This window comes from Drosophila navojoa, chromosome 3 (assembly GCF_054131105.1).
Source record: "Drosophila navojoa isolate 15081-1374.11 chromosome 3, UAZ_NAV_1.0, whole genome shotgun sequence".
Classification (NCBI taxonomy): domain Eukaryota; kingdom Metazoa; phylum Arthropoda; class Insecta; order Diptera; family Drosophilidae; genus Drosophila; species Drosophila navojoa.
Window position 1 is genome coordinate 8,252,755 of NC_142891.1, and position 26,730 is coordinate 8,279,484.

A 26,730-nucleotide genomic window follows, 5' to 3' on the forward strand; every position below is an offset into this window, starting at 1 on the left:
TGATAGCGGTTGGGGTTTGGTTTTTGTGGGTTTTTAATCAAGTTGTTTGGCCACCAAATTTCTCTGTTGATGTTTTGGTTTGCAGGTTGTCAATAAAACACAGCAGAGTGAAAATAAAAAGAAAGCAAAATTCATGAGAAACCAAACCAGAAAACAACAGTCTCTGGAGATTTTTGGGTAGCAGGACTCTGATATCTAAATGATTGAGTATTTGTATAATGGTTATATCGAAGAGGAGGGTATTCAATAGCTTTAAAAGAGCTTGTTGCAAGCAGAAGAACTCTGTTTAAAAACGGTTTAAGTAGTAGAAACTAAAATGTGATCTTTGATATAAGAAAAAGCATGATATTCATAAAAACTAGTTCGATTGCACGTTGTGATTGCAATCATTTGAACAAGTTCACTTTACTTAATTATATTTGATAGTTTTAAAGACATTTAAACAATTTAATATATATAAAATTATGTTTATAAATTGAACTATTTGAGCTATTTTCTCTTTGTGTTATGATTTGTTAAATAAGTAAAATTATAAAATGATTCAATTGGCTTCAACGTTCTGCGTCTTCTAAATATGTTGCTGCGCTACTTTACAACGCAATAATTCAGTCAACAGCATTTCTTATGGGGCATCAAAATGATTGCCTACTTTTTGCAAAAATAAAAACGAAAAAAGAATTCCTTGGATCACTTCTGTGTGTGCCTGCTACGTATGTTTGTATATAAACAAGAATATTTTATCTGCTCATACTTTTATGCCACTCTTTTGGGCTACCTCGGCGAACGTTTCTTTTTTTTTTTTTTTTTTGCAAGATGTACGACGTTTTATTATATTTAAATTACACAAAGCATTAAATATAATTCACTCAGTACGCTCCATTTACTAAGGCCATATAAAGGCACTCACACAAGCACACATAAGTCTATGGGCCAAGGCAAGAAGAAGAAAAAATGCCGCTGAAAATCGCTGTAATACTTATTCATCAATTATATGATGCGCAAAAATATATATATGTATATGTATATGCATATATGTACATATATATTTATATAGATGTGCTGAGATTTACAATATCAAACACACACACAAACACACATGCACAAATAGACAGCCAGTACTTTATTCTCACACACACACACACACACGATATGCGCAGACATGCTCTAGATGGCAAACGCGTCATACTTTACTACTTACTAAATCCATTACAAAGTATTTACGTAGAAAATTGCTTTATATCTCTCTGCATATCTCTCAGTCGACATCGTTGCCAACGTTCGTCGTGTGTGGAAATTTGTTGTTGTACAACAACATTGATTGAGAGCTAACTATGAACACGACTAGACAATGCCCTGTGGAGAGATTTTACTGAAATTCTTAAAAGTTTCAAGTTGTTTAAAATTTAATGAATATATAGGTATATCAAAAAGTATGCATATAGATTAATTTATGCCTTTTACTAAATGTTTTAAATAATATATACTATTTTATTATTATTATTATTTTTAATTATACATATTATTAATATTGATTTATTATATTAAGATATTTATAATAATAATATATAAAAGTAATAAAAAATTTTTTTTTTATTATTATTTTCTTTTTAATTTCAATTAATATAATACATTACAAATAAACTTCTAACAGTTTCTTGGCTTCAGAACTTCTTTGAAATAGTTTATTTCATGTTAAATGTATCAAGAGTTACTTTAGACAAAAATGTATTTAGAGCGTCTTGAAGTCTTGAAGCTGAAGTGTTAAGCAGCCTAGTCATTCGCAAGTACCTCATCACATATTACAGGGTATACAAATTTAAGTACGTGGGAATAATAGTAGAGGAAAAAGCTTTTGTGTGGTGTAGTCGCTATATCTATCTATCTCACTCTTTAGCTAGCTCAGTCACTCTTGCTCTCGCTCACTCTCTTTCTTTGTCTGCCTCTCTTGCTCCGTATCTTATGACAGTAGTCAGTAAGGTAGTCCCTAGCAGTCAGGCTGCTTGCTTAGCCAGAGCCTCAGGCTCAGCAGCTACCTCCCCTTCAGGCAGATTTGTCTGCTCAGCCGCTCAGCCGCTCAGCCCTCCCCCGCCCTGCTGGGATGGCACAATGGCAAAGACAAAATGGCTTTGTGCACCAATTTATGTGATTTTTCGTAAATGTCAGTGGCAAATAAGAAAATATTAAAATAGATTTGTGCACTGTGCAAAGACAATGGACACGAAGTAAACTGAAAAGATTATGACGATGTAGATTAGGGAAATGGAGCTGAAGAGGCTTTGCCTTGATTGGATGCTAAATGATTGAGTTCATAAAGTCGGTCAATAATAATAAAAGATGTCAGCATAGTTGAGCTTTCAAAGTGTTTAGGTTTGCTATAGTGTTGAGAAGGAAACACTCATTTCAAGTGTGGGAGAGATTTGTGAGGATAGAAAATAATGCCAGGGAAGCATATTAGTTAATATTGGAGAACTGAACTAAAGAGATTGCATAAACTAGTTTCTCGTTTTACTTGTTTTTGCTGACTGTTTCGAGCACTTTACAACACTGAGCAGCAACTGCCAAATGGTAACACTAAATCATAGCCACAATTTTCCTCGCCTCGTCCATAAACAAGTCGTAAAATAAATGGCAAATAAAAAGTTTTCACTGGCAAAAGCGGAAAGTGTGTACGAAATGTGTTCAAAGCGGGAATTATAATGCATAGGCACTTGATTTAAGGCAACAATAATAACCAAGCAGACTCAAAGACGGCTGATCCATGTAGAAAACTCGGAAAAATAGTTCATTATTTTAAATATACGATCTAAAAATAATATTCAATATTAGGTTATCGGAATATCTTAATAAAATATGTGGAATATGAGAAGATTAACTCGTTCCAAAATGTATGGATGGAGTATTAAGAAACATTTTAAAGCTTCTACAGTTTTAATATTTAAATTCCATTATCTTACAGTTAGTGTAAAGTTGAATATGAGCTGTGGAACTAGTTCACTTAAGTTTAAAACGCATTGCAGAAAGAACTCAACAATTAAGAAATCGCTACATTTTATTAAGAAACCCCTACTCCTTTATACTTATATTTTCCACATATAAATTTCATTATTTCACAGTGGAAATACATATAAATATATAAAAAAAAAAGACAATCTTGAACAAAAAACTGCAAAAAGAACCAGTTGGCATTTCTAAGAGAATTGTCATTTGGGTGCGGGTTGGAAGTGGCTTGAATTGCACTACGAATCACTCTAGCGTGCTATCAATTACTGTGGCAAGTGTTGCACGTGCCACAAGTGCCAGCGACGCCCCCATTGCCCCAACATCTTCAACGGATTGCTCATCTTATTGTGCTGGTGCTGTGGCTGTAGCTGCTTGGCGTTCGCTTCTTTCTAATTTCTTGTCCGTTTGCTACGTTTCCTGCTCCCTTATATATTTTTAATTTTTATTTTCTTTTTCTTTTTCTGTTGCTGCATTTTCCTGACAATTTTCTTTCGCTGCAGTTCGCCTTTTTGTGTGCTTCCAATTGTTGCACAATTTTTTAATTTGTTGCATGACGGCAAAGATAGAAAGCAAGAGTTGGCGCTGGCGCTGGTGTTCGTTCGTTCGTTCAGAATGTGAATTTTAATCTAAAATGAGGTCTGCTTCTTCCTGCACTTCTGGCTCTTATCCTCCAGCCACGGCTACTCGCAGCTTTTTATTATACTTATGACCAAGCACGAAAATTTAGTTCATTTTCCGACAAGTTGAAGGCAAAGACTGCCAATTGAATTGCATATTACACTCGCATTTGCCGCAATTCACAATTCAGATTTATGCATTCAATTAGCCACAAATAACCACACAATTTACGCAAATTAACCCACACACATCCACGCACTCACGCACATACACACACTCGAAACATAAATAATGCTAGAATAATAATTCAAGTAGCCACAGAACAAAACAAACTTCAATTTCAGCTGTAGATATGTATATATGCATATATATACGAGTATTTATATACATATATGTATGCCAGCCTTACTCTGACCATAGGCAAATTGCAATTGAAATTTATGCTCAAGCCATACTCGAAAATCTATAGTTGTAAGTAAACACACATACACACATAACATTAATATTCTTAGTCCTTGTAATAAGGCTAATTCCAAATACATTCGCTCTTGCCACTGTCTAACAATAAATTCATAGAGGAAGGCAGGAAATCTCCACGCACGCTTTGAGTCGATAAAGAAATGCTCTAATTGTAAGGAACCAACATAATATTAATATATATATAAAAAAAATTAAAATTTCGTTATCTTTATTATTAATATTATTTTTTAGCTAAATTATTTTCCAAGTGTTAATTTATAATAAATTAACTTTATTTATATTTTTGAAATATTTTATTTATTAATTTACTTATTTATTTTTATTACTTATAAAAAGTATTATATAAAGAAATAAATTCTTAATAAAATATATAAATAATATTAGATTCTGAACTTATAGAAAGAATAAAATTTAATAACATAAAATAAAACATATCATATAAATATCATGAGTAATGTACATATACAAAAACATAAATAATATTAATAAAAAAAAAATGTATGTAATTTAAAGGAATACTGATTCAATTTACATGATATAAATAGACAGTCATGAATAAATATTTTCACATACATATGTATTTATTTAATTAAATTAAAATTAATTAAAATTTTTCTATTAATCAACAAACTAAAGGGTATATAAACTTCTGTACTTTATCTTGGTCATTTTAATGTAATAAGCTTGAGATTTTAATTACAAGTCGAGCTGGAATGCACTTATTATGAAGATGCTTTTTGTCCACACAGCCAGACAAACATATGTACATACAAATATATTTAACAATCTATTTATATATATGTATGTATATCTATATTTAATATAAATGCATTTAATAGGTAAGCTAAAACGTTTGCAATGTGTGTGTGGAGACCAGAGGGATTAGGCCTTGGGAGACGAGAGACGGGAGACTAGAGACCCATTTAAGTAGCAGCTTATGACATTTACGATTCGAGTTGCCACTTCAACCGGCTGTCTCTAATAAAATAACGCTTCAAATGTTGCACGTAATTGCCGTGTCCTTTTGCAGTTATGTCTAGTTACGTGTGTGTCTGTGTCTATGTCTGTGACTGTGTCTGGCTCTGCCTAATTGCCGCAAGTATACGTATCCGGGCTTGTTTGATTTTAATTGGTTTAAGCGCAGCATTTTCCCAGTTAAGCAAAGTGGCTAAAGTTACTTGCAGCTGGCTAACTTGGCTAAGTAATCGAAAGCGCCTTAAAGTAAGCTAACAGTTAAAAGTGTATTAGAGATGACAGCGTGCTGGGAGAAAATATTGATAAGTAACATATATAGATAGATAAATAATTCCAAAATCTTTTAGGATTCGATCGATGAGCCAAAAATTTATTTAGATAACATGAACAGAGTCGTACACAAATAAAAATCGATATATGTATAGACAAATAATAGGAGATTAAAAAAAATTGATTTTATCTAACCTTGAATCCGATATATTGATAAATTGCTACTCATTCGCCAAGCTGTCGATCGTAACAACAGTTTCAATCATATCGATACACTTATCGATGATTTCAAGTTTATTTGCTCAATTTCCTGCATAACAGAATTGCATAATTATTGCATATTGTTTCCCGTCCAGGCCCAACACGTTTCCATCCCCAGCTCAACTAGTATATTAATAAATGAAGTTCAGCCTCCACCGTTGCACGTGGCGTATGAGTAACCAATTCTGTAGCCCGGTAGGAGAGCGGCAGCTCTGCAATTATGTGCAACTAGCTGCAACGCATAAATTTTCTGCATAATAATTGAACCAGAGGCCAAATCTAACTTAGAGCCAAAGCCACAGGCTCGAGCAACCGGACGGACTGAAGGAATCGATGTGGAGCAGCCCGAGAAGCAATCATTAATTATATGTGGTGAATAGGTCAATTTCTAATTGGTGGCTAGCAGGTGGAGAAGCAGTTGCTCCAAATATGTTTGCATTGGGCACTTTCCGTTGACTCGAATGGCTAATAAACAGCCCAAGCAACTCGATGCGAGTCCCATACACAATTAGGCTGATTGCTTAAATGCTGATTTTATTGCTGATTGGACCAGAAGGAGCCAACAAATAGTTGTTCAAGTGGTTGCGATATACATATATAAGTGAATATCATTCATTTTATGTATATTAAGAGTGTTTACTATAAATACTACCAAGAACTTTGGCCTCAAATGATGCTTGTCAGATTAACTGTATCGATATATATCGAATTCTACAAAACAAAATATCAAGTGTATTCATTATCGACAGCAATTTAAATCAATATCCAGCGAATTCTTATGTGAATTCTATATACCCATTTTCGCTTGCCATTTCGAAGTGCCGTCTATCGAAAAGTAGTTGCATGTGCAATTGACAAAGCAAAACAATGGAAGTGCAAGCACCTAACTAAGCGAACCAACTTGAGTAGCTCAATCTATGTCTGTATATGTGTATGAATACACACACGTATATCTATATATAGACACTCGAGCTGTAGTTACCGATTCGTGTTCATGTTGAACAAACGAGCGACTGAACAATGCAAATAATTGTCAAACATTGCACAAAGGAGCATGAAGAGCCAAAAAATGAGAAAAAATCGAGATGGGGGAAAAAGTAAAGAAAAAGTATGCCCACAATGATGGAACCGTATGATTTTTATAGCGCTGCCAACAGGCATTGTGCTAAGTTGTGGAAAATCGGAAAAACGCGCCAAGAAAACTGTGCGGAAAGCTGAGAGGAAAACTTTAGTTGCTGCCTGCTGATTGTCTATGCTGTTGTCCCCTCTTAATCGCGTGCAAAACCCAGTGAAAAGGTGCACATTATATGTCCTGGTCGAAGGGGAAACGTGGGAGCGGGGGAGTAGAGAGGCAGGCGAGAGGCTGGAGCGAGGGTACGCTGTCATTGGCTTTGCACATTTGAATGAACGTTAAGCTGCGGGTTAGTCCTTTGATATCCTAGTGTCATTGCTGCATCCCCCCCAATTGCCGTCTAACTACCCAACATGACAATGAAAGTCAATAAATTTGATTTGACATTTGTCTGAGCTACCCTCTCCTCGCTAGTAGCCTCCTCCGACCCCGCCCACATTTTAGCCTGTGACAATTTCTTGCGCTGATTCAGCGTATTTGCCTTTCGCTGCGAATGTAATTTTATTATCCCAGCCTGACAAAATGTCACACATTCAGTTTTTTAATGAGCAGAATTACTGTGAAAAATGAGGGAGAACGAACGGGTACAGATACAGATACAGATACAGATACAGATACAGATACAGATACAGATACAGATACAGATACAGATACAGATACAGATACAGATACAGATACAGATACAGATACAGATACAGATACAGATACAGATACAGATACAGATACAGATACAGATACAGATACAGATACAGATACAGATACAGATACAGATACAGATACAGATACAGATACAGATACAGATACAGATACAGATACAGATACAGATACAGATACAGATACAGATACAGATACAGATACAGATACAGATACAGATACAGATACAGATACAGATACAGATACAGATACAGATACAGATACAGATACAGATACAGATACAGATACAGATACAGATACAGATACAGATACAGATACAGATACAGATACAGATACAGATACAGATACAGATACAGATACAGATACAGATACAGATACAGATACAGATACAGATACAGATACAATACAGATACAGATACAGATACAGATACAGATACAGATACAGATACAGATTACAGATACAGATACAGATACAGATACAGATACAGATACAGATACAGATACAGATACAGATACAGATACAGATACAGATACAGATACAGATACAGATACAGATACAGATACAGATACAGATACAGATACAGATACAGATACAGATACAGATACAGATACAGATACAGATACAGATACAGATACAGATACAGATACAGATACAGATACAGATACGGATACAGAGCCTTAAAGATTTGTCACGCCTTGCAATTCAAAGACTACGCCGTACATTGTTGCTGGCAGGCATCTTGCCAAAATACAACTACTTTGGCAATTTAACCAACACTGCTTCTCTGTGGCACGCCTCATGCTACAGGCTCCTTGCTCCTTGCTCTCTATGCCCATGCTTTTTATGCCCCAGCCTCTATCGGTCTATCGCTTGTTTCTGTCTGGTGACAGTTTTTTAAATGGCTGTTTCCTCTTCCGTTTCCGTTGCGTTTGACTTGCCTGCACGTAAATTGTGTGCCATTTCAGTCAGTTGGTTTCCGTTCTTATGTATACCCTGTGCTCACAGATTGCAGCTGGATATGGAGATTTGGAGCTTACGGAAAGCCATTGTGATGATGCGACTGGATTTGCAGCAACATTTACAAGAGAATCATAGTTTGATATACCATTATGGACTTTTTCAATCGATTTATATCGATACATAATATATTTATATTGGTTAGGTAGATTATTCCTTTTATTTTTGCTTTATCGAACTAACTAGAGGTGGACATTGTTAATATATTCAATAGAGCACAGGGTATTACCTAGTCGTGCACTTTATCCTCTTATTTGTTTTTACGCCTGTGTCTTTTGTCGCTGATGTTGGCGGTAAATTTTACTACAATGCATTTATAATCTTTTTCACTTATCTTTGCATAGTTTCCTCTTGCGCTGGCAAAACTTTTTACGGTCTCAGGTTAAAAGTGGCATCATACATTTCCAGCAAGAGCCTGCGCTACCCCCACATCCACCCCTTGCAACCTACCCCCGCACTGCCCGTACTCAGGCATTGAGAACTAACTCGTTGAAATGAATGAAAAGTTGCAAAAAGGTTGCGACTGCAAACGCAATTCCCTGCTCAACACCCGAGTTTTTAACCTGTCGACAATCTTTTGACAGATTTATGAGTTAATTACGCGGTGCAGTGATATTTAGCTATAGAATTCATGAACAGCTACGACACCTAAGTTCAGATTTATTTGAATTTGTTTTCTGGACTGACAGATCTTTGTGTTAGTTATCACATCACAACAAATAAATGCATATATATATATAAATTTATATATATAAATATATAAAATTTTCTATAAAAAATATTTATACAAATTCTGGAGTAAATGTTTTATATTTTGTTAATAGTTTAAAAGTTGCAAACGGTTTTTTTTAGTGTAAGTAAAAAGCGTTAACGGGGTGTCGGTGTGAGGAGTATAGAGATGTTCAGAGATTTGTGGACATTTCAAGTGGAAATTGTTGAAGGAATATAGACTCGACATAGTTTATATATAATATTTCAATTCGCTTGACCTTAGACATGGATTTCAAATAACATTACCTTAAGACTAGCACTCATATCAACTTGATATACTTTTTTTTATAATTTATATATTTTATATATATATATTCCATTATATCCTGTCCTATTGCAGTTCTTTTCGAGCTTCGTTTCATTTTCTTATATGTTTTGAGCATTCGATCAACCCATGGCTGATGACAAAAAGCAACAGAAATCAAAGCACCCTTGCAAATCTCCGCTGGGCGTCTCGCCCAAGGACTTGGCTAGCAGTATACCCATGCTCCTCTGGAAGCTGGGCGTCGCTCTCGGCTGCAAGCGTACCAAGGTGGAGTATGGCAGAGTGTTCGTCAAACCGGAAACTCAAATGAAAATTAAACTGAACGATTTTCGGCAACGCTTCAAGCAATTGCAGTCAACGACAGATTTGCAGGAGCAGTGTCTTCAAGAGCATCGTTATAAGCTCTTTTTACATCTGTATCGGCTACTTTTACGACTCGAGCCAAGTGAAACAAAACGCCAACAATATCTCGCATTTTGCTATCACCTGTTCGATGAGGAAAACCCGCAGAAAATGCAGCTAGAGGGCAAATTGAGATATCAGGAAGACTTCACCGAGAACCTCATTTGCTTGGCCCAAAATGTGCTGCACTTGAACGAGAAGGAATTGGAGATAAGTTCGTCAAAAGAGCGAACTGGCGTAGTTCTTGAACTGGGTTTAGTCTATGTAATGTGTAAGCCGGTCTTAGTCCGTTGTCAGCTCAAGGGTTTGCGCTGGGAACGAGAAATCTGTGATCTAAATTATATGGGATTGAATCGAAATGCTATTAATGAACAGAAGCTGATCAGAGATAAAGAATTAAAGATCATTTACATGGCGCACCCGAAGAGTCCAGAGCAGCCTTTTTCAATAAGCTCTGATGTGATGCTCTGCGAGGACATCGAGAGCCAGATGAGACCACATGCTCATTTGCGGCAACTAAATGCTGGTAAGGCAAACGAAAACCAAGAAATCTACCTGAAACTAAAAAGCTTTGACTAAATAATTCACATCATTTACTGCAGAAAAGAATAGAAATCCTTTGAGCTTTCTCCGAGATACCTGTGAGGTGGGCACTCAGTTTATAGCCACTGTTCCAACTGTGGAGCTATATAAGAATAGCAAGAACGTCTGTGAGACCTCGGATGTGAGCAGTCAGAATGCGGAGCCCTTAGAAACAGTTGAGTTATTTGCGAATTCTCAGAGTATCCAGGAAACATCTGAGCTGGGCATAGATCTCTGTGTATATCTGCATTCAAACAAGTCTCAGCAAACGGCCACTTCGACCACGCAGCTGGATCAGGGCGTACAAACACAACAAACCGAAGCGAGCGCAGATATTTCCACAACTACCGATGATTTGCTTACGGGGCAATCGAGGGATACAACTACGGATATGGGAGCAAGCACAACTGCAAGTGAAGGCAGGACCAATCGATTGATAAATCAGGAAGGATCGACAGAGACAAATGACTTAAGCACTCTACTCGAATCCTCGCTGGGTCCATCGTCCCAGAACGAAATGCGATTGAATTTCCTACTGACAACATCTGAAGAGATGCTGCCAGATGTCGTCTATACGACAATACAGGAGGAGCAAGCGACCAACGATAGCTCGACAGTGATGGAAAAATCTTTAAATTCAATAGCGATACTGCCCCAAGATATTTTCGCATCCACAAGCGAGGAATTTAGAGATTGGATCTACACGGCGTCCGAGGAAATGTTGCCAAAAATCAATCAGACAATCATACAGCAAGAGCTTGCGCCGAGCATGACGATAATACAGAGCGGCTTCGCAACTTCGGAGTCCACGTATAGTGGGGAGCCACCGATTCGAGTACTTTCTACTAGAGGAACAATTGAAGTTGCTAGACAAGATACTAATACGCCGCCAATAGATACGTCGCAACCACAAGTAAAGCCAGAAGTAATACTCGAAGAACCAAAACAAGAGCAAGTAAGCTTGCATGAAATACTGCCTCCTTCGAATATTAAAGGTGGGTTTTACTTAAAGCAAATATCTAAAGAGAGCAATTGGCAATACGAACAGCTGCCAAATACCGATGAATCGATAGTTTTCACAGAAATCGATCAGTCCCTTGTAAATGATAAATGTAGTTTTAGGGAAGCTGTTCCCGGCTTACATATGAAACAAGTAAGTGGACAAGGCGAAGAATTACCTATCGATAAGTTGTCGGAGCTCGATATATCTACGTCAGTTAAACTTTTGGACGATAATCAATCGATAACAGATCAAGAAACAACATGTGCAACCGAACACTCAAAGGAAGCGAGTGGAGAGCTTCAACAGCTTAGTCAATCGGTAACTGACGAAGAATCATCATCAATGGATTCCTCAAAGGTAGTGATTGGGGAGCCTCAGTCGGAAGATCAAGCACTGATAATAACGCCCAAGCAATCTCTATCTGTTATTGAGTCCGAGGAAGTTTGTGAAGAAATTGATCTCTCAGTGGATCATGTATTCGGAAATGGAAATGATTCGAAAGTGGAGAATGAATCGAGCTCTGAACAAAAATTGGCACCTTTTACCGATACTTTAGGTATGCTAGTGCTAACCACTGAAATGCTTGCTAGGATCCATAGTCAATTGGCGCAGCTAAAAATGGTGCCGAATCGATCGAAAAATGTCGATTGTGACCAATGGAAACATCAACAGGAAACTGAGATATGCATTGAAAGTTTATCGGCAACACCGCCAGAGTCGATGTCAGAATTATGTGTCCTAGAAGAAATCAATAAAAGTACAGATAGCTGTACGAAGGTACGTCAGCTCATGGATCAGTTTCCACAGATTGCAGATATACCAGCTGAAGCTGCATCGGTAGTTACCGAAAACTCCTCAGCTGCCCCAGCGATGTGCCGATTGCAAACTGAAGAAGGATCTGAGACAAGTTTGCTAGAAATCGATTTGTCGATAAATAATCAGGATAGTTTGCCTGACAGCCTTACGATTCCACATCTAGATGACTTTAAAGATTCTGAAGCGGAAATCTTTCTACAATTTGAATGTGCGACCAAGACATCGTTGCAGATAGATCAGCTAGAATCGGGGACAACAGAGGCTCGATCTATGACTACCGAAGTTTTTCTGTCCGCCCCAGTCGATTGCCGAACTAATTTGGAAGCTAAAGAAGAGAAAAGTAAGCTAGGCTTGCGAGAAACCACTCAATCGATGGACCAGCAGCATACTCTCAAGCCTTTGCATGCCTATGAAAGTGAAATTATTCAAGATATTCAACAGGATCGACGAGATCAGCATAATCTGATGCCCAATAGTGAGACAACTTCCGTCTTTGCCGATTACTCTTCTGAATATACATCCAGGTGGCAGATGCAAGTGGAAGCTGAAACAGCATCCAAGGAACCTGCGCCGGAAGTTGAAAAGCCGATAAAGACCGATAACCCAGCGTTGGCATTAGATTGGTCGCAGGAATCGGAGCCATCGACTGATACACACAGTGCGATAATTACGAAAATCAGGAAATTTATAAAATTGTTGCAGCCAAACGATCAGCCGAAATTGGCAGCCGATCAACCGATCAAAGGGGAAAAGTCGGAGGCAGACGAAAGTACTCTTTGCGATCAGGCTCGCTTGGAAAATCAACTAGAGACTAAAGGAAGAGCAGTGCAAATCGAGCAGTCCGTAAGCCAACAAGAACCGAAAATTGAAATTGATAATCAAGGCGTTGACAGGCTGAAAGAGGTAAGGTTGCCAGCCAAGTGGCAGCACCAGCGCCATGTCATAGCCGCATCTCCCTTCATCATCAAGCAGTTCAAGTGCAATCCCTCGTATCAGTGCTCAGCGCTGCAGCCCGACGGACCCAACTTCTACGAGCAGTGGAAGCAGTTCATTGAGATCGTGGCCACACAGCCGAGTTGCTCCAGCCCGACCATACATGTCGCTGCAATCAAGCGCCGGCTCAAGGCCTACTTGCGGTGCATGCGAAAGCAGTACGCCTACCAGCCGGACGAGTGCCTGGAGGCGATTGGCAAGTGCCAGATCCAGCAGCTGCTCACCTCCGAGGAGCTGCGGCTATACGAGACTCTGCGCTGGCAGCAGCGCGATCGCGGCATCTCCGTCCAGCTGTCGCCCGAGGAGCGACTGGGCGATGCGCTGCACGCCCTGCTCGGCTACGAATGCCGGCAGCTGCGCGCCTCGGCGTTGAGTCCACGGCTCATGCTGCGCTCGCCGCATCACCAGAGCAGCATCAGCGAATCCTATATGCTGCTCGCCCTGGCCGAGGTGGGCTACTACTACAAGTGCCTGCAGCAGCAGCAGGAGGTGCTGCTGCAGCGAGTGGACGAGTATGGTCGGGCACTGGCGCCGTGCCTGATGGCCGAGCTGCAGGCGTACTCCCGATTCTACCAACGCCACAAGGAGCAGCCGAGCAGCCTCAGTCAGGTGTACCATCAGTCGCGCAGCTACGTCCATCGCTTCCAGTGGCTGCTGCGGCTGTGCGGCGAGCTGAGCCACCAGTCGTCGCCGCTGCAGTATCTGCAGCTGCAATTGGGCCTGGGCAACGCTGGCTACGATGAGCTGCTCAAGCAGTGGATAGAATCCGCCGCCGAGCCGCTGCTGAGGCGGATTCGCGGCTGGCTGCAGCAGGGCGAGCTGCTCGAGGGCGACTTCTTCATTGTGGAACACGCAGCTGGCAGTCAGATCCAGAGCTATTGGCTGCAGCAGTTTGAGCTGCGGCCGGAGCGATTGCCGCACTTCCTCAATCCACATCTGGCCCGGCAGATGCTCGCGACGGGCCGGAATCAGCACTTTGCCCGGCACTTTTTGGCCCGGCAACTGGAGCTGGTGGTGCAGGAGCTGGAGCTGGAGCAGCAGCTGGCGTCGGCCTGCCACAGCAGCTTCCGGGAGCTGGACGAGCAGCCGCTGGTCGAGCTAATTGGCACGCTGCAGCTGGACACATCGCGGCAGCTGTTCGAGCAGCTGCATCAGCTGCGACCCGATCCCCTGGAGCTCTTGAGTCGGCTGCATCAGTATCTGCTGCTCACCGATGTGGAGTTCGTGCGCGACATGATTGAGCTGCTGGAGCCGCTGCTGGAGCAGCCGGCCGAATGCTATTGTGCCACACAGCTCAACAGCATGCTGGAGCAGCTGCTGGTTGCCCACAACAAGTCGCTCTATGTGGCCAGGGGGGCGCAGCAGGGCAGCCGCTGCTGGTGCTGCTTCCTGTTGCGCTGGCAGCAGCCGAGCCACTGGAAGACCCTGCTCGGCGAACGGCTCGCTCAGTATGAATCGTGCTTTGTCTGCCTCTGGCAGCTGCACTACTCGGACTATGTGCTCAACGAGCGGATCCGGCGACAGCAGGCGCATTTCTCGGAGCGCGTCAATCTGGAGAAGTTCCCGGAGGCGCGACAGGTGCGGGATTACTTCGATCAGCTCATCGATCGGCAGCAGGCTTTTATGCTGCACTTGCGCAGCTACATGCTTGAGAATATACTGGACAGCGCCTTCGAGGAGCTCTACTTGGGCTGCAATACGGCAAAGACTCTGGACGAACTGCTCCAACAGCAGGGCTCATATATGGACAAAATCCTGAATGGCCTGTGGCTAACGCGGGATAACGCCAGGCTGCGTCTGCTTGTGATGCAGCTGTATGAGCCCATCTTCCAGCTGGACGTTGTGCAGCAGAAGTTTCTGTCGATGTGCCAGCGCTTCTCTGCGGATGAGATGGCGCAGCGGCAGCAGGAGCTGCGCAGATGCTGTCAGAAAACCTGCGATGCCATACACGATCTGGAGCAGGACTTTCAGTTGGCTCTGGCCAACTTCCTGCTGGCCCTCTACAACACCAATGAGCCGCAGGCGTGGGCGTTGGCCAAGAAACTGGACCATAGCGGGTATTACGAGCAGCGCTATAAGGAATTGAAAATCGTGCACACTTTTCGCTATCAACGAAAGATCAAAATTCAAAAGAACTCTCATCTGGCAAATCTTTAAAAATATGCGAATGCTCAATTTTAATTTTTTGTTAGTTTTATCCTTCTTTTTTCTGAAACTTGTTTTTGGCAATATCTAAAATTGTAATTTTTTAGCTCTTATTTTTATTGCAGTGTATTTAAAAAACGTAAATTAAATTGATATATTTATTTACCAAAAATGTGGGGTTAGTTTATTTTTATATTTTATTTTATACTTTTATTAATTTTAACAACAATTCGGCTAGTGCAAAAATAATTATATAATTATCATTAATAATTATAATATTTACATAAAATATTGAACTAGTTTAATATTTTAAAATAATTAATTAAAATTATTAGCCTTAATTGAATAATATTATTTAAAATTGTAAATCATTTTTAGCTGCGTTGAAGCATTTAAAAATAAATTATTATAAGATAAATTATATTTTCCCTATTGTTATATATATAGCTTACAATTTTTAAGGAATTTCATAAATAGTATACGTCTTAAGTATTAAACCGTTTTAATAATAATATATTTAGCTTATTTCATAATATTATAAACTTGTTATTCAATGATATTCTGGGTACTTAATTCTTCTGAGATATTCTTTTTTATCTCATACCGCAGAAGTAATTAAAATAAAATAAATAGCAAAATTTCTTCAGCTAACAAATTAATCCCTAATCCCTGAACGCATATTTCGCTTTTATGCGCTTCACGAGTTGGGCATAAAAAACGTTCCATTCAATTCAAGTAATTTTGTAGCTGAATCAATTCGTGCACATGATGCATGTCCGTTTCAAGGATTGACAATGGATTTAAGCAAAAAAATATTTTCATTTGGGAGCTGACATAAAAAACGACGAAGAAAATTTGAGAAGCTGGGGCAGCAGCTAGAGAAAAACCTTTTCTCTCTGTCGTTTGGCGTTTTTGTGTGCACAAATTGGATTTTAATTGAAAATTAAGAATCGACTTAGCAATGTTTGAATTGTGCAGCTGCCTTTTGTTATGCTAATTTCTGGTGTGAATACAACTGGATGCCGGAATGAATAGATGCAGACAGATAGATCTACATACAGTTGGATGTGTGTGCGCCTGTCAATGTGACTGTCCGTATGTATGTATGTATGTATGTATGTATACACACACACATACATACATATATACATACAGAGAGGCTTGTGTAAAATAAAGTAAATAATGGATAATTACTTTTTGTATACCCTGTACGGATTGTATATGGGTTACTCGAATTGGAGGCAAGCTACTGGAATGAGAATTACCTGATTCTTTAGACTGATAAAAATACAGCCTTGAGCGGAAAATAAAGTTTAGACTTTTACTATCTAAACAAATTTTTACTAATTATATTTCTTTTGCCGATTTTATGGTGATCTATATATGGTATTCCTGCTAGTCTTGCTCTTAAATATATTTCTGCATTTGCTAAATATTAAAAATTCATATTGAATTTCGCAATAAATAAATTCATATTAATTTTTATTTTTTTTTTTAATTTTTAATTTTTTTTTTTATAAAATAACTTAGTAATAATATTGATTTATTATTTTTATTTTTTATAAAATATATTTTTATAAAATGTATATGCTTATTTTAAATTAAATTTTCAACACAATAACTGATATACAAGCTAGGATATCTGTCAGTCCATCACTCTAGTCTGCCTCTCTTGTTGGCTTAAGCGTTGGCAAATTAATTCCAAGTCCTGCTGCTGCTGCTGTTGCTGTTGTTGCCTTCGGCTGCCAAAGTTCGTGTCAAATTTAATTACTTTAACAAATTTCAAATTGAATAATTCCTACTTTTTTTTTAACTTTTGCATAATTTAATTTTTGAAAAAATTAAAATGCACATGATAAGATGATATATATCTAGTTGTGAAATCTGGCCAAAGTGAAATGCACAATGGCAGCAGCAGAGCCAAACACACAAGGCGGCAAAACTCTTTCTGTTATCTTGACAGGCGCAGCTGCCGAGGCTGTTGAGACTGCTTAGACTTAGTCCTCAGCCAGGGATAAAATTGTGTAAGGCGGCTGCTTTTCAAAAAGAAATGTCAAGAGTAAGATAATTTGGCCCAGGCCCTAAACACAGCCGTCTAAATAGAGCCGGGGTCGACATCAGACCTCGTTCGTCTTGCCATGTGTGTGTGTGTGTGTGTGTGTGCTTTGGACGTGGCAAAGCCAAACAATAGACAAGTGAGTGACTTTTTATTCGCTCGCTGCTGATTTGAGAAAATTAATTTCATAGAAAATTGTTTTCTCCCAGCGCCTTTGTGTGTGTGCAAAATTATAATTATGTGAGCTGATTATGAGAGACGTGCGTCTAATGCCCGCACAAAGGCATTCCAATTTGATGAGCTCCCAAGTCGAGCAGCTTATTAACTGACCTAATGAAGCCCATTCTAATTGAGGTTCAACACTTTTGAGTGCCTTTTGAACATGACGCTGAAACATTAAACAAGTTTTTCAATTAGCTGCATTCTATTCAATTATTAACTGTAATTAAACACTTTTATTCTTCTTTGTTTTCTGTTTAGCTATTGGTATAACATATTTTTGTTAACAGCATAAAGTTTTATAGAAAAAGGAGTCTTCTGAAGATGGAAATTAGATTGTGGTTATGTGTATAAATTATAAATGTAGATATTAGATGCAAAAATGGGGCGTGGCAGACCTTACTAAGTATAAATATGAGTAATACTAATATGAGTATTAGAGAGAATAGGGCGTGGCAGATCTTTCTAAGTATAAATATGAGTAATACCAATATAAGTATTAGAGAGAATAGGGCGGGCAAACCTTTCTAAGTATAAATATGAGTAACAGCATCAACAAGTTTTTGGCCCTCTCCATTTCGTTCTGTGCGTCTTTCCATGGGTCTGTCTCTTCATCCATTTATCTCTCCATAATTCTATTTGCTCTAAGAGCTGGCTGGCGCTCCAGGTGGCTTTCTATTTATCTGTCAATCGGTTCGTCCATCTGTTAGTCTATCTATTCATTCTTCTCTCTGTGCATCCTGTATGTCTATAATTCCGTCTGTTAATCCTTCCTTCTGTCTGTTCATCCGTTTTGTCTATTCTGTCTGTTAACTGAAATCAAGTTTTGTCATGAAGTTTACAATGAACAAGCAAAAATTGAGAAATTACAAATTTTTACTTCTTAGCGAGACCTTAAGTTCTCATTAATGTCGCATATAAACCGAATTAAAATATCCATACATTCATTATAATAAAAGTACATGTCAAATTACCAACCGGTTCACCAGGTACTCTACAACAATAGACAAATGAAAGGATATTTCTCCACTTTGTTGCTTTGCTCAATTTGTTCGAACAATAAGCCCATTTAGCCAACTGCATATCTAATATGTCCCAAGCTATCTATCTAGATAAATACACAATTTAGATATAATTAAATGTTGCCTAATTGCTGTCGATGCTCGCACTATGCAGTGGCCGAGCACTCGGCTATTTCGCGCAATTTCAAATTAAATAATAAAATTTATTATTATGACCATGACATATGAGTGCTTGATCTGTTCGAGCCATAAATTTCAGCTGCAGTTGGGCTGGCGGGCCGACGTTTAACATTTTGCCATTGTTATTGACAATTTGTTGTCAGTATTTTTTTTGTTGTTGTCCTTTTCAGAAGGATACAATTTATGTGTGTGCATGTGTGTGTGTGTGAGTGTGTGAGTGTGGGGAGGTCTTTATGAAATACTTCTCATTATTGCTATATGTGTAGCGCGCAGCCTGAGCAAACATATTTGAACTATTTTCATTTCAATTGCAAACACAAATACACACACACACACACACACACACGCGCACGCTGAAAATCAATTGAATTGCCATTTCACATATGAAATGGTCATTTGTCAATGAACACACACACACACTTGCACACTTGCACAACAATTGATAGGGGGCGTGGCTGGCTAGCTGGCTGGCTGGCTGGCTGGCTGGGTCTGACTCTGACTCTGGTTACTGCGGTCAGTCAAAATGGCCGCATAAATATGTCGTTCGACCATTGGTCCACTTGTCGCTAAATTGCTGGTCGTTATTAAATTTCCGCTGCGTTGAGTTCTCATTTCCGTTTGAATGGGCCGCGCAGCTGGCAGCAGGGCCCAAAATGTGCGACGGATGTTGCCACAGTCATAGATACCGTTAGCTGACCATAAACAATGCCTGCCTAGTCAACAACAACAACAGCAGCAGCAACAACAACAACAACAGCAACAGCAACAACAAATGAATGCGAGAAAGAAAGCAAGAAAAATTGAAGTAAGAGTACGTTAAGCGGGTATGCCAGACTGTCAGTTGACCTGTTTATGGGGTTGAGATGAGATTGAAGGAGACTTGACAGACGTGTGAGAGATACAGAAAGTGCAGAGAGGGCGAGCGAGTGCGTGGGTGTGTGATAGAATGAGAATTAGATGATTCTTTGGACTCTTAAAACTACAGTATGGAGCAAAAACTGTATATATGAGAGAGGGGCAGAGAGATACAGAGTGAGAGATGGAGAGAGAGAAGACAGAAACAGACCAATTTAAAGGCAAAGAGAGAGATACACAAAAGTATTGATATACATAGAGAGAGAGAGAGAGAGAGAGAGAGAGAGAGAGAGAGAGAGAGAGACAGAGAGAAAGAAACAGATGTAAAAGAAGAAAGTAAAGCTAGGTTGACAGATTGACAGACTGAAAGACAAATGGAGAAAAATAAGTGGACCGACAAAGAGAGATCGTTAGAGACGCATAGGCTCTTCAATAAATACAAATGGCTGGAAATAACAGACACAGAGGATGAAGAGAAAGGCATGCCTATATTAACTGGAGACCATACTCTCCCAACTCCATGTGGGCTCATAATCAACCCCTCATCAATATGTCACATAATCCAACGTCAATCCATTATACCCCACTTCATGGACTGGCTGTAAGTATAGGGTATTTAGAAAAAAGGGTTAACAGTTGCGTGCAGCTGCGCTAACTTCGTTTGGGACAACATATGCGCGCCCCATGGGGCGTATGCGTAATATTCAATTGTTATTTTATCGCACAGACGTAAACGTTTATACAAATATACATATAAATATTTGACTTTTTTTGGCCTAAACAAACACCCACACATACACACTCACACAGAAATATGCGCAATCAAAATCAATGCTGCAATCCAATTGCATTATTTTAGCTTTTTAGCAAATTGAAACTAATTGAAATGTGCAAAGTGTTTGGCCAACTGGGTGAGATGAACAGACTTTTCGCCAGTGATTTCATAACTCGGGCTGGGAGTGCACGGGGAAAAGTCGATGTCATAAATTTCAATAAACGGCATTTCTGGTATTTGGTATTTCGTTTGGTTTCTTGGCCAGCGCTGACTGTGTGTTTGGCTTTTTATTGGCATTGCGTATACGCCGCATGGAACCATTTAGAAGCCACAACTTTTCTCCCTCTCTCGTTCTCTCTCAGTTCCGTCTCTTTCGCCAGCCGAGCATTATGCCCTTGCTGTGCTTTGTTTTTGGCATCATTTTTATTTAATTTCAGATTGTTATTGCTATGGCTGCAAAAGTGCAAAAAGCTGTTGATGTGTCCAGTGTTGGCTAATGGCATAGAACTCATCTGATGAGCAGGAATCAAAGCAAAAAAGAAAGCAAAAGTTTTCCGCTTGCCATAAATCTAATACGCTTCTATTTCTCACGCCAAATAAATTTATGAAGTGATGTTTGAGTGGAATGGAATTGGTCTCAGTATTTGTTAGTTGTATGCTTTTCTTTCGGTAAGAGACATGCAATATATTTTGTTTATTTTTAATGGGAGTTTTTACACATCGAAGCTATAAGTATTGTTTTCTTTGAAGACTTGGCTTTTACTGCATTTATCTCTTTCACATATTCAGAAAGGGGAGGTGGGTTGATATGCTCATTTAGGTCAAAATACTCTCGATTAAGATCGCCATTAGAATGGTTGCCTTCTTTCTCTATTTGTCTTTCTCTCTCTCTCTCTCTCTCTTTTTATATAAACCAAAGTCCCCTTGTTTTCCATTTAACTACTTTCCTTTACGTCTCTATTCTGTATTTGCATATTTATCTTTTCAATTTCCCTTTGTCCTTCATTCGTAAGCGTTACGCTTTATCATGTCCGAATAAATCACAAATATTCCGCTCATATTATACATTTGATCTACATTATTTATTAGCATATATTTTTGCCTAAGAAAAGATGCTTTTCCCCCTTTTAAGAGATTAATTTCGGGTCTCGTACTGCCCGCCCCAGTGGCAAGGGTCGTAAATACCTTGGACCATCCTTTTGTTGGTAATAAACAGTTGAAAATTATTTGCACGCTCATTTAATTATATGCATATACTTTTCGGCACAGACCACGCCCCCGCCTCCAGAGTACCCCGACAAAAAAGTAGACCATAAAATTGCATAAAATTTAATGAAAATATATTACGAGCCAGCCCAGACTCTTGCTTGCTCTCTCAATCTAATTTTATTGTTCGCTCGGCCTTTGTAGCTGGTCAAGAAACCAAAAGAAAAAAACCAAAAAATATATATATATGTACATATATATAAATATATGTATGTATAAAAAATAAAGATATTCAGAATTATAAACCATGGTACAGTGGGCGCTCTGTTAACCCTTGGTTCGTTTAATATTTGGCCAAGTTTTTAATAAAAGGCGCTCAGCTCAGATGGCTGTTAAATCTAAGGAAATGCATAAAAAGCCGCTAAGTAAATACATATTAAAATTGTGTCAGTCCGCGGCAGCTCAGCTTAACCCATTTACGACGGCGATGATGATGATGAAGACGATGATTATTGTTATTATTATTATTATACTGATTATGATAATATTGTTGGCTAAACAAAGTATGTTAATGGCTGGCCCACGAAGCCTTTTGTTCGCCGCGCTGTCGGCTGTCGTTGGGGCATTTTATTTATGTTCCGCTAATGGACAGTGTTGAAAAACTGCAAAACTTGCCACGCGATATTATTTATGATTATTATTTACTATAGAGCGACGCCATTGTAATATTTATTCATTTCGTTTGCATTGATTTATGTGCGTTGAGCATTTAAATCAAAATCAACGCAGCGCAACGCAACGTCTACGCATTTTATCAATTTGATGCGCCTATTTGTTTTTATTTATTATATTCATCTCTCGCTGGCCCGTTTGCACTTTTGGGCGCACATCAAATTTATGTTTCCATTGACCACAAGCGATTCATTTTCATTTTGGCCCCGTTCAGTTGTGTTCTCTTCTTCCCGTTCTCTTCGTAAATGCCACTTGATTAGTTGATGACATTTTCCCCGCACACACACACAAACACAGAGAAAGGAATAGAAAGAGAGAGACAATAGGTCAGAGTCTTAGCTGAAAGGGAATTTGTAGTCTTATATTTGAATTTTAGTTAAGTCTTATAATTATGCGTTTATGCATTGAGTGATATTGTAAAGTTTTCTCTTTCAAATTTGCTCAGTTCATTTAACTTCGGTTACACTTAAACGTCACTTTGCTCGCTTCATTCTAACTGCAGTTTGCTCATTCCACTCACTTCGCTTTGTACTCTTCACTCAAGCTTCATTTCCACTCGCAGTACTAACTGTATGCTCATTTAGCTCAAGGCTCTCCTCTCTGCGCTCTCTCTTTCTTACTCTTTTACTATTATTTCTGCGTATGCAACAACAACACGTGTATAATTTGCATGCATAAGCAATATGCGACCACTACACCACTACATGCACATTCTTCTGCAAGGCGCTCTCTGTTGAATAATATATAAAGGCTCGAGTAAAATGAGCGTCAGTCTGGCTGCGGCTCTAGTGGCGATCAGTTGTGTGAGTGACAGGGTACGCATAATAATGTAAATTGTGGACTGTAGCATTAAAAAAAAAAAAATTGTGATAGCGAGTTACAGTAGCTGCCAATAAAAAGCAACTAAAACATACATATCTAATACAAAATTACTATATTATGTATTATATATATTTATAAAGAATAGCACGCTGAAATTTCCTTGTCCCCTTTTGTTAACGCCACTGCTCAAATTAACTGTAACTGTAACTGTAAGCATGTCTGTTGCTCCTGCTCTCTGAGGAGCTTGTGGCTAATTTGATAAATATGCGCGCGTTTATTCAAATCAATCAGCGTCAGTCGAAGCGGTTCGTTGTGGAAGACGGGACATATACCTCTCCCTCTCTCACTGTTACTACACCGTTCGTTCTGCCGCTCATTCTTGAACTATTTGCTTATCAGATGTGCCATATGCGTCTCTGCTGCTTGTGGCATATAAATTTGTGCTGTTATCTTGCTTAAGAAGCCACACGCACACACACACACATATACTGTGGCATATGTCTTTAGAGATTTCATTAATGTGCGGATAACTATAATGAGAGGCCCACAAATTCTCGAGCACCAGGCGCCCCATGGGAAGTTCATATGAGAAACCGAGCTTTTAGCGGAGGCATTTAATTAGCTTTAGCTAAAATATGTTGTCAGAATTACAAGTTTGTTTTTGTTATTTAGTTAATAATAATATATTTAAAGAACTTTATTAATTTTTTTTTATAAATAATACAATATAATTGTTTCCTTTTAATTTAAATTTGTTTAAATTTGTATTTTTTTAAAATGTAATTTAAATTTAAAAACTGTTCCAAAATATGTATAAATGTAACCCCTTGTAACTATCCCTGCTATCATCATGATATCCCGTTTACATTAAGCCAAATACTTTGCACCCCACCAAATAACTGTAAAAAAGTCAGCAAACTTAACTGTCAATTGGATAAGCATATCAAATGCACACACACATGCACTTATACCAAACCCCACACACTTCAGCAACAGCAACATCTATTTAAATGGTTAAATATTAGACAGATTTGGCTATGGGACAGGTAGAATTGTCTTCGCATTTCCAGTTAAGGGTTTGGCAAATATCAAATGCTGTCCAAAACTAAGCACACGCATTCCGCAAATATTACAATTACACTTGGCAGACACTTTTGCCAGTTGGAAAATGTGAAAATTTATTGCGTATACGCAGCGTGCAACGTGGTGCAAATCCCGCAGACACTCGCTAACCTGACCACTTGCATAAGGGGCGATAGAAAGAGAAGAAAGAGAGAGAGAGAGAGATAGTAGTCAGTGGGGGGTTAGCAAAGCAAATACAGAGCAAAACCATTTTGCTCGCTGACACCTGGTTAAATGTAAAATGGAATTTTCCTAAGCTTTAGATTGTATTAAGTGAGGGTTGTTTCATTTGTTGTTCACAAAGCTTAGCTTACTTACACATATATATGTATATATACTATTTATAAATATCCCCTCCAAGGCATGCTGCAAATAATAATCAAAGTCTGAGCTCATTTAGCAAATGCGCTTTTGAGTTACTTTTGCTTGAGCTTCAATTGAAATTTATTGCACAACATATGCAACATTGTGGCAAGAACTGATTCCAGTTGTAAATGCGAGGTACTTTATTCAGAGCTCCCCTGAAGTTTTCGCTAGCTTTGGCTTTGATTAGCCAGAAGGAGTTAAGATGAACTAAATTTGTTACTAGGAAAAATCAAAATGTTTGAAGTTTAGGGAGCTTAAGTAGAGATATATTTAATTTAATGTATATATATTTAATTTAGTAATAAAAGAAGGTTAAAAATAATATGTTATTCAAGTTAAGTTAATCGTATAATGGTTTTTAATCGTATAGATGTTTTTCCTAGCTATCAAACAACTGCATTTATTAATAATAGTTACTTCAAATGACTATCTGCCCAATCAACAACTTTTTAAAAGAAATTTGTAACTTTTTGTATGTAAAATTTTTTTAACCTAGAATTTTCTCACATTCACTCCAAAATTCATTTGCTATTCAATTTCAGAGCACCCTTTGCTTGCCTCTTTCCCACTCTCTTTTTCTTTTTTTTTGCGCTTTGGGCCTGTCCAATAAATGTCAGAGATCTATTACTCGCTTATTTTGAAATTCAATCTGAAGTGCCCCGCTCTAATGTGCGAGCGACTCGTTTGGCTGTCTCTAGGCAAATTCATTACAAATCAGGGCAACGAAATGCTTGATTGCAATTCAGTAAATGAATACCCTTAGCATATTTGCAAGCATCCCCCAAACTCTTCCTCTCACTCCACTGAACCCCTACTCATACTGCTCCGATAGAACAAAGAAAAAGTTTCACATTCATTTGACAAGGCGCAAATGTCAAATTATATTACGTTAATTTAGATTCATTTCAAATGACGCGTTATTTTTTCATCTTCTTCTCGGTATTATTTTTTCCCATCTACTTTGCTTCTAAGTCATTTTTTTTTTTTTTTTTTTGTTGAGCTGTCAACTCTTTTGCATGCTGACTACATGGAATTTTTATATAAAATTTAGTATAAATTCTTTTGGAAAAAATGAAATTATATATTTTTGCGAATTAATTGGAGCACAAAAATCTATTGTGATTAATGAAAAAAAAAATATTATTGAAATTCTTTTCATGCACAAAATATATTGAGAATCTTACATATATTTTTTTTAGTTGTGAAAAATTTTTGTTTATTTTTTTATGCCATTGAATTTGCGTTTTCTCATATATATTTGCCCTGCCTTTTTTTATTGCTTAGCTTAACTATCATCATTGGAAGCTGCTAAATGGCTAATCGATAACTTATAGCTATCGAATAACTATCAGTTATCTGAATTATATAGATGATATATGCCTGCATAGACTCAGTTATTTTTATCTAGAGCAAATTTGAAAGCCTTAAATAGAAAACTTATAAAAGGGCTTTGCAATGCTTACGGACATGTTTATATGTGTATATGTGTGTGTGTGTGTGTATCTGAAAGTATCTCAGACTGAAGTCGATTGGCTCGTCAAATAAGCTTCGATTCGGCGTTGTTGTTGTTGTTGTTGTCGTTGCTCTTCGCCGACTAATTTTCGCTAATGCAAAGAAGAAGCAGCAGCAGCAGCAGCCGAAGCGAAAAAAAATCGAGGACGAAAACTAATAAAATTTACGTTTATCCTTGGGAAAGGCACTCGAAAATGCGCGCCTAATGCGCCAGGATGATGATGATGGCAGCTGAGCTGGGCTGAGCCGTGGACGACCTTAATATAGACAGCTATAGACAGCAGACAGACGACCTGAGGGGGCGTTAGGCTAAGTGCCATCGAATTTCAATTCAATTTACAACCGAGTCGTGTCGAGGGTGCAAGAAAAAAAAATAAAAAGAAGAAGAAAAAACGAAAAATACGAAATAAAGAAACTGAAATTCCTATAGCATATTTTTCGCCTCCACGTTCTTTGACTTGATTTCGTTGGCTCAACG

At 38.4% G+C, this 26,730-nt stretch overlaps 1 protein-coding gene across 1 annotated transcript; it reads left to right on the forward strand.

The window, feature by feature from the left end:
* Positions 1-9,099: 9,099 nt before the first annotated feature.
* t-Grip91 (testis-specific gamma-tubulin ring protein 91) lies at positions 9,100-15,400 on the forward strand. The gene is made up of 3 exons (XM_030386838.2): positions 9,100-9,259; positions 9,520-10,372; positions 10,449-15,400. Exons 2-3 carry the CDS (start codon positions 9,574-9,576, stop codon positions 15,395-15,397), a joined length of 5,748 nt encoding a protein of 1,915 aa, XP_030242698.1. The 5' UTR covers positions 9,100-9,259; positions 9,520-9,573; the 3' UTR covers positions 15,398-15,400.
* The last annotated feature ends 11,330 nt before the right edge of the window (positions 15,401-26,730 follow it).

What these genes read in the sequence shown, in the direction of transcription:
- t-Grip91 (XM_030386838.2), top strand. Translation starts at nt 9,574, where the DNA reads ATGGCTGATGACAAAAAGCAACAGAAATCAAAGCACCCTTGCAAATCT. An exon ending in TTTGCGGCAACTAAATGCTG is followed by an intron (nt 10,373 to 10,448) that starts GTAAGGCAAACG and finishes CATTTACTGCAG; the next exon opens with AAAAGAATAGAAATCCTTTG.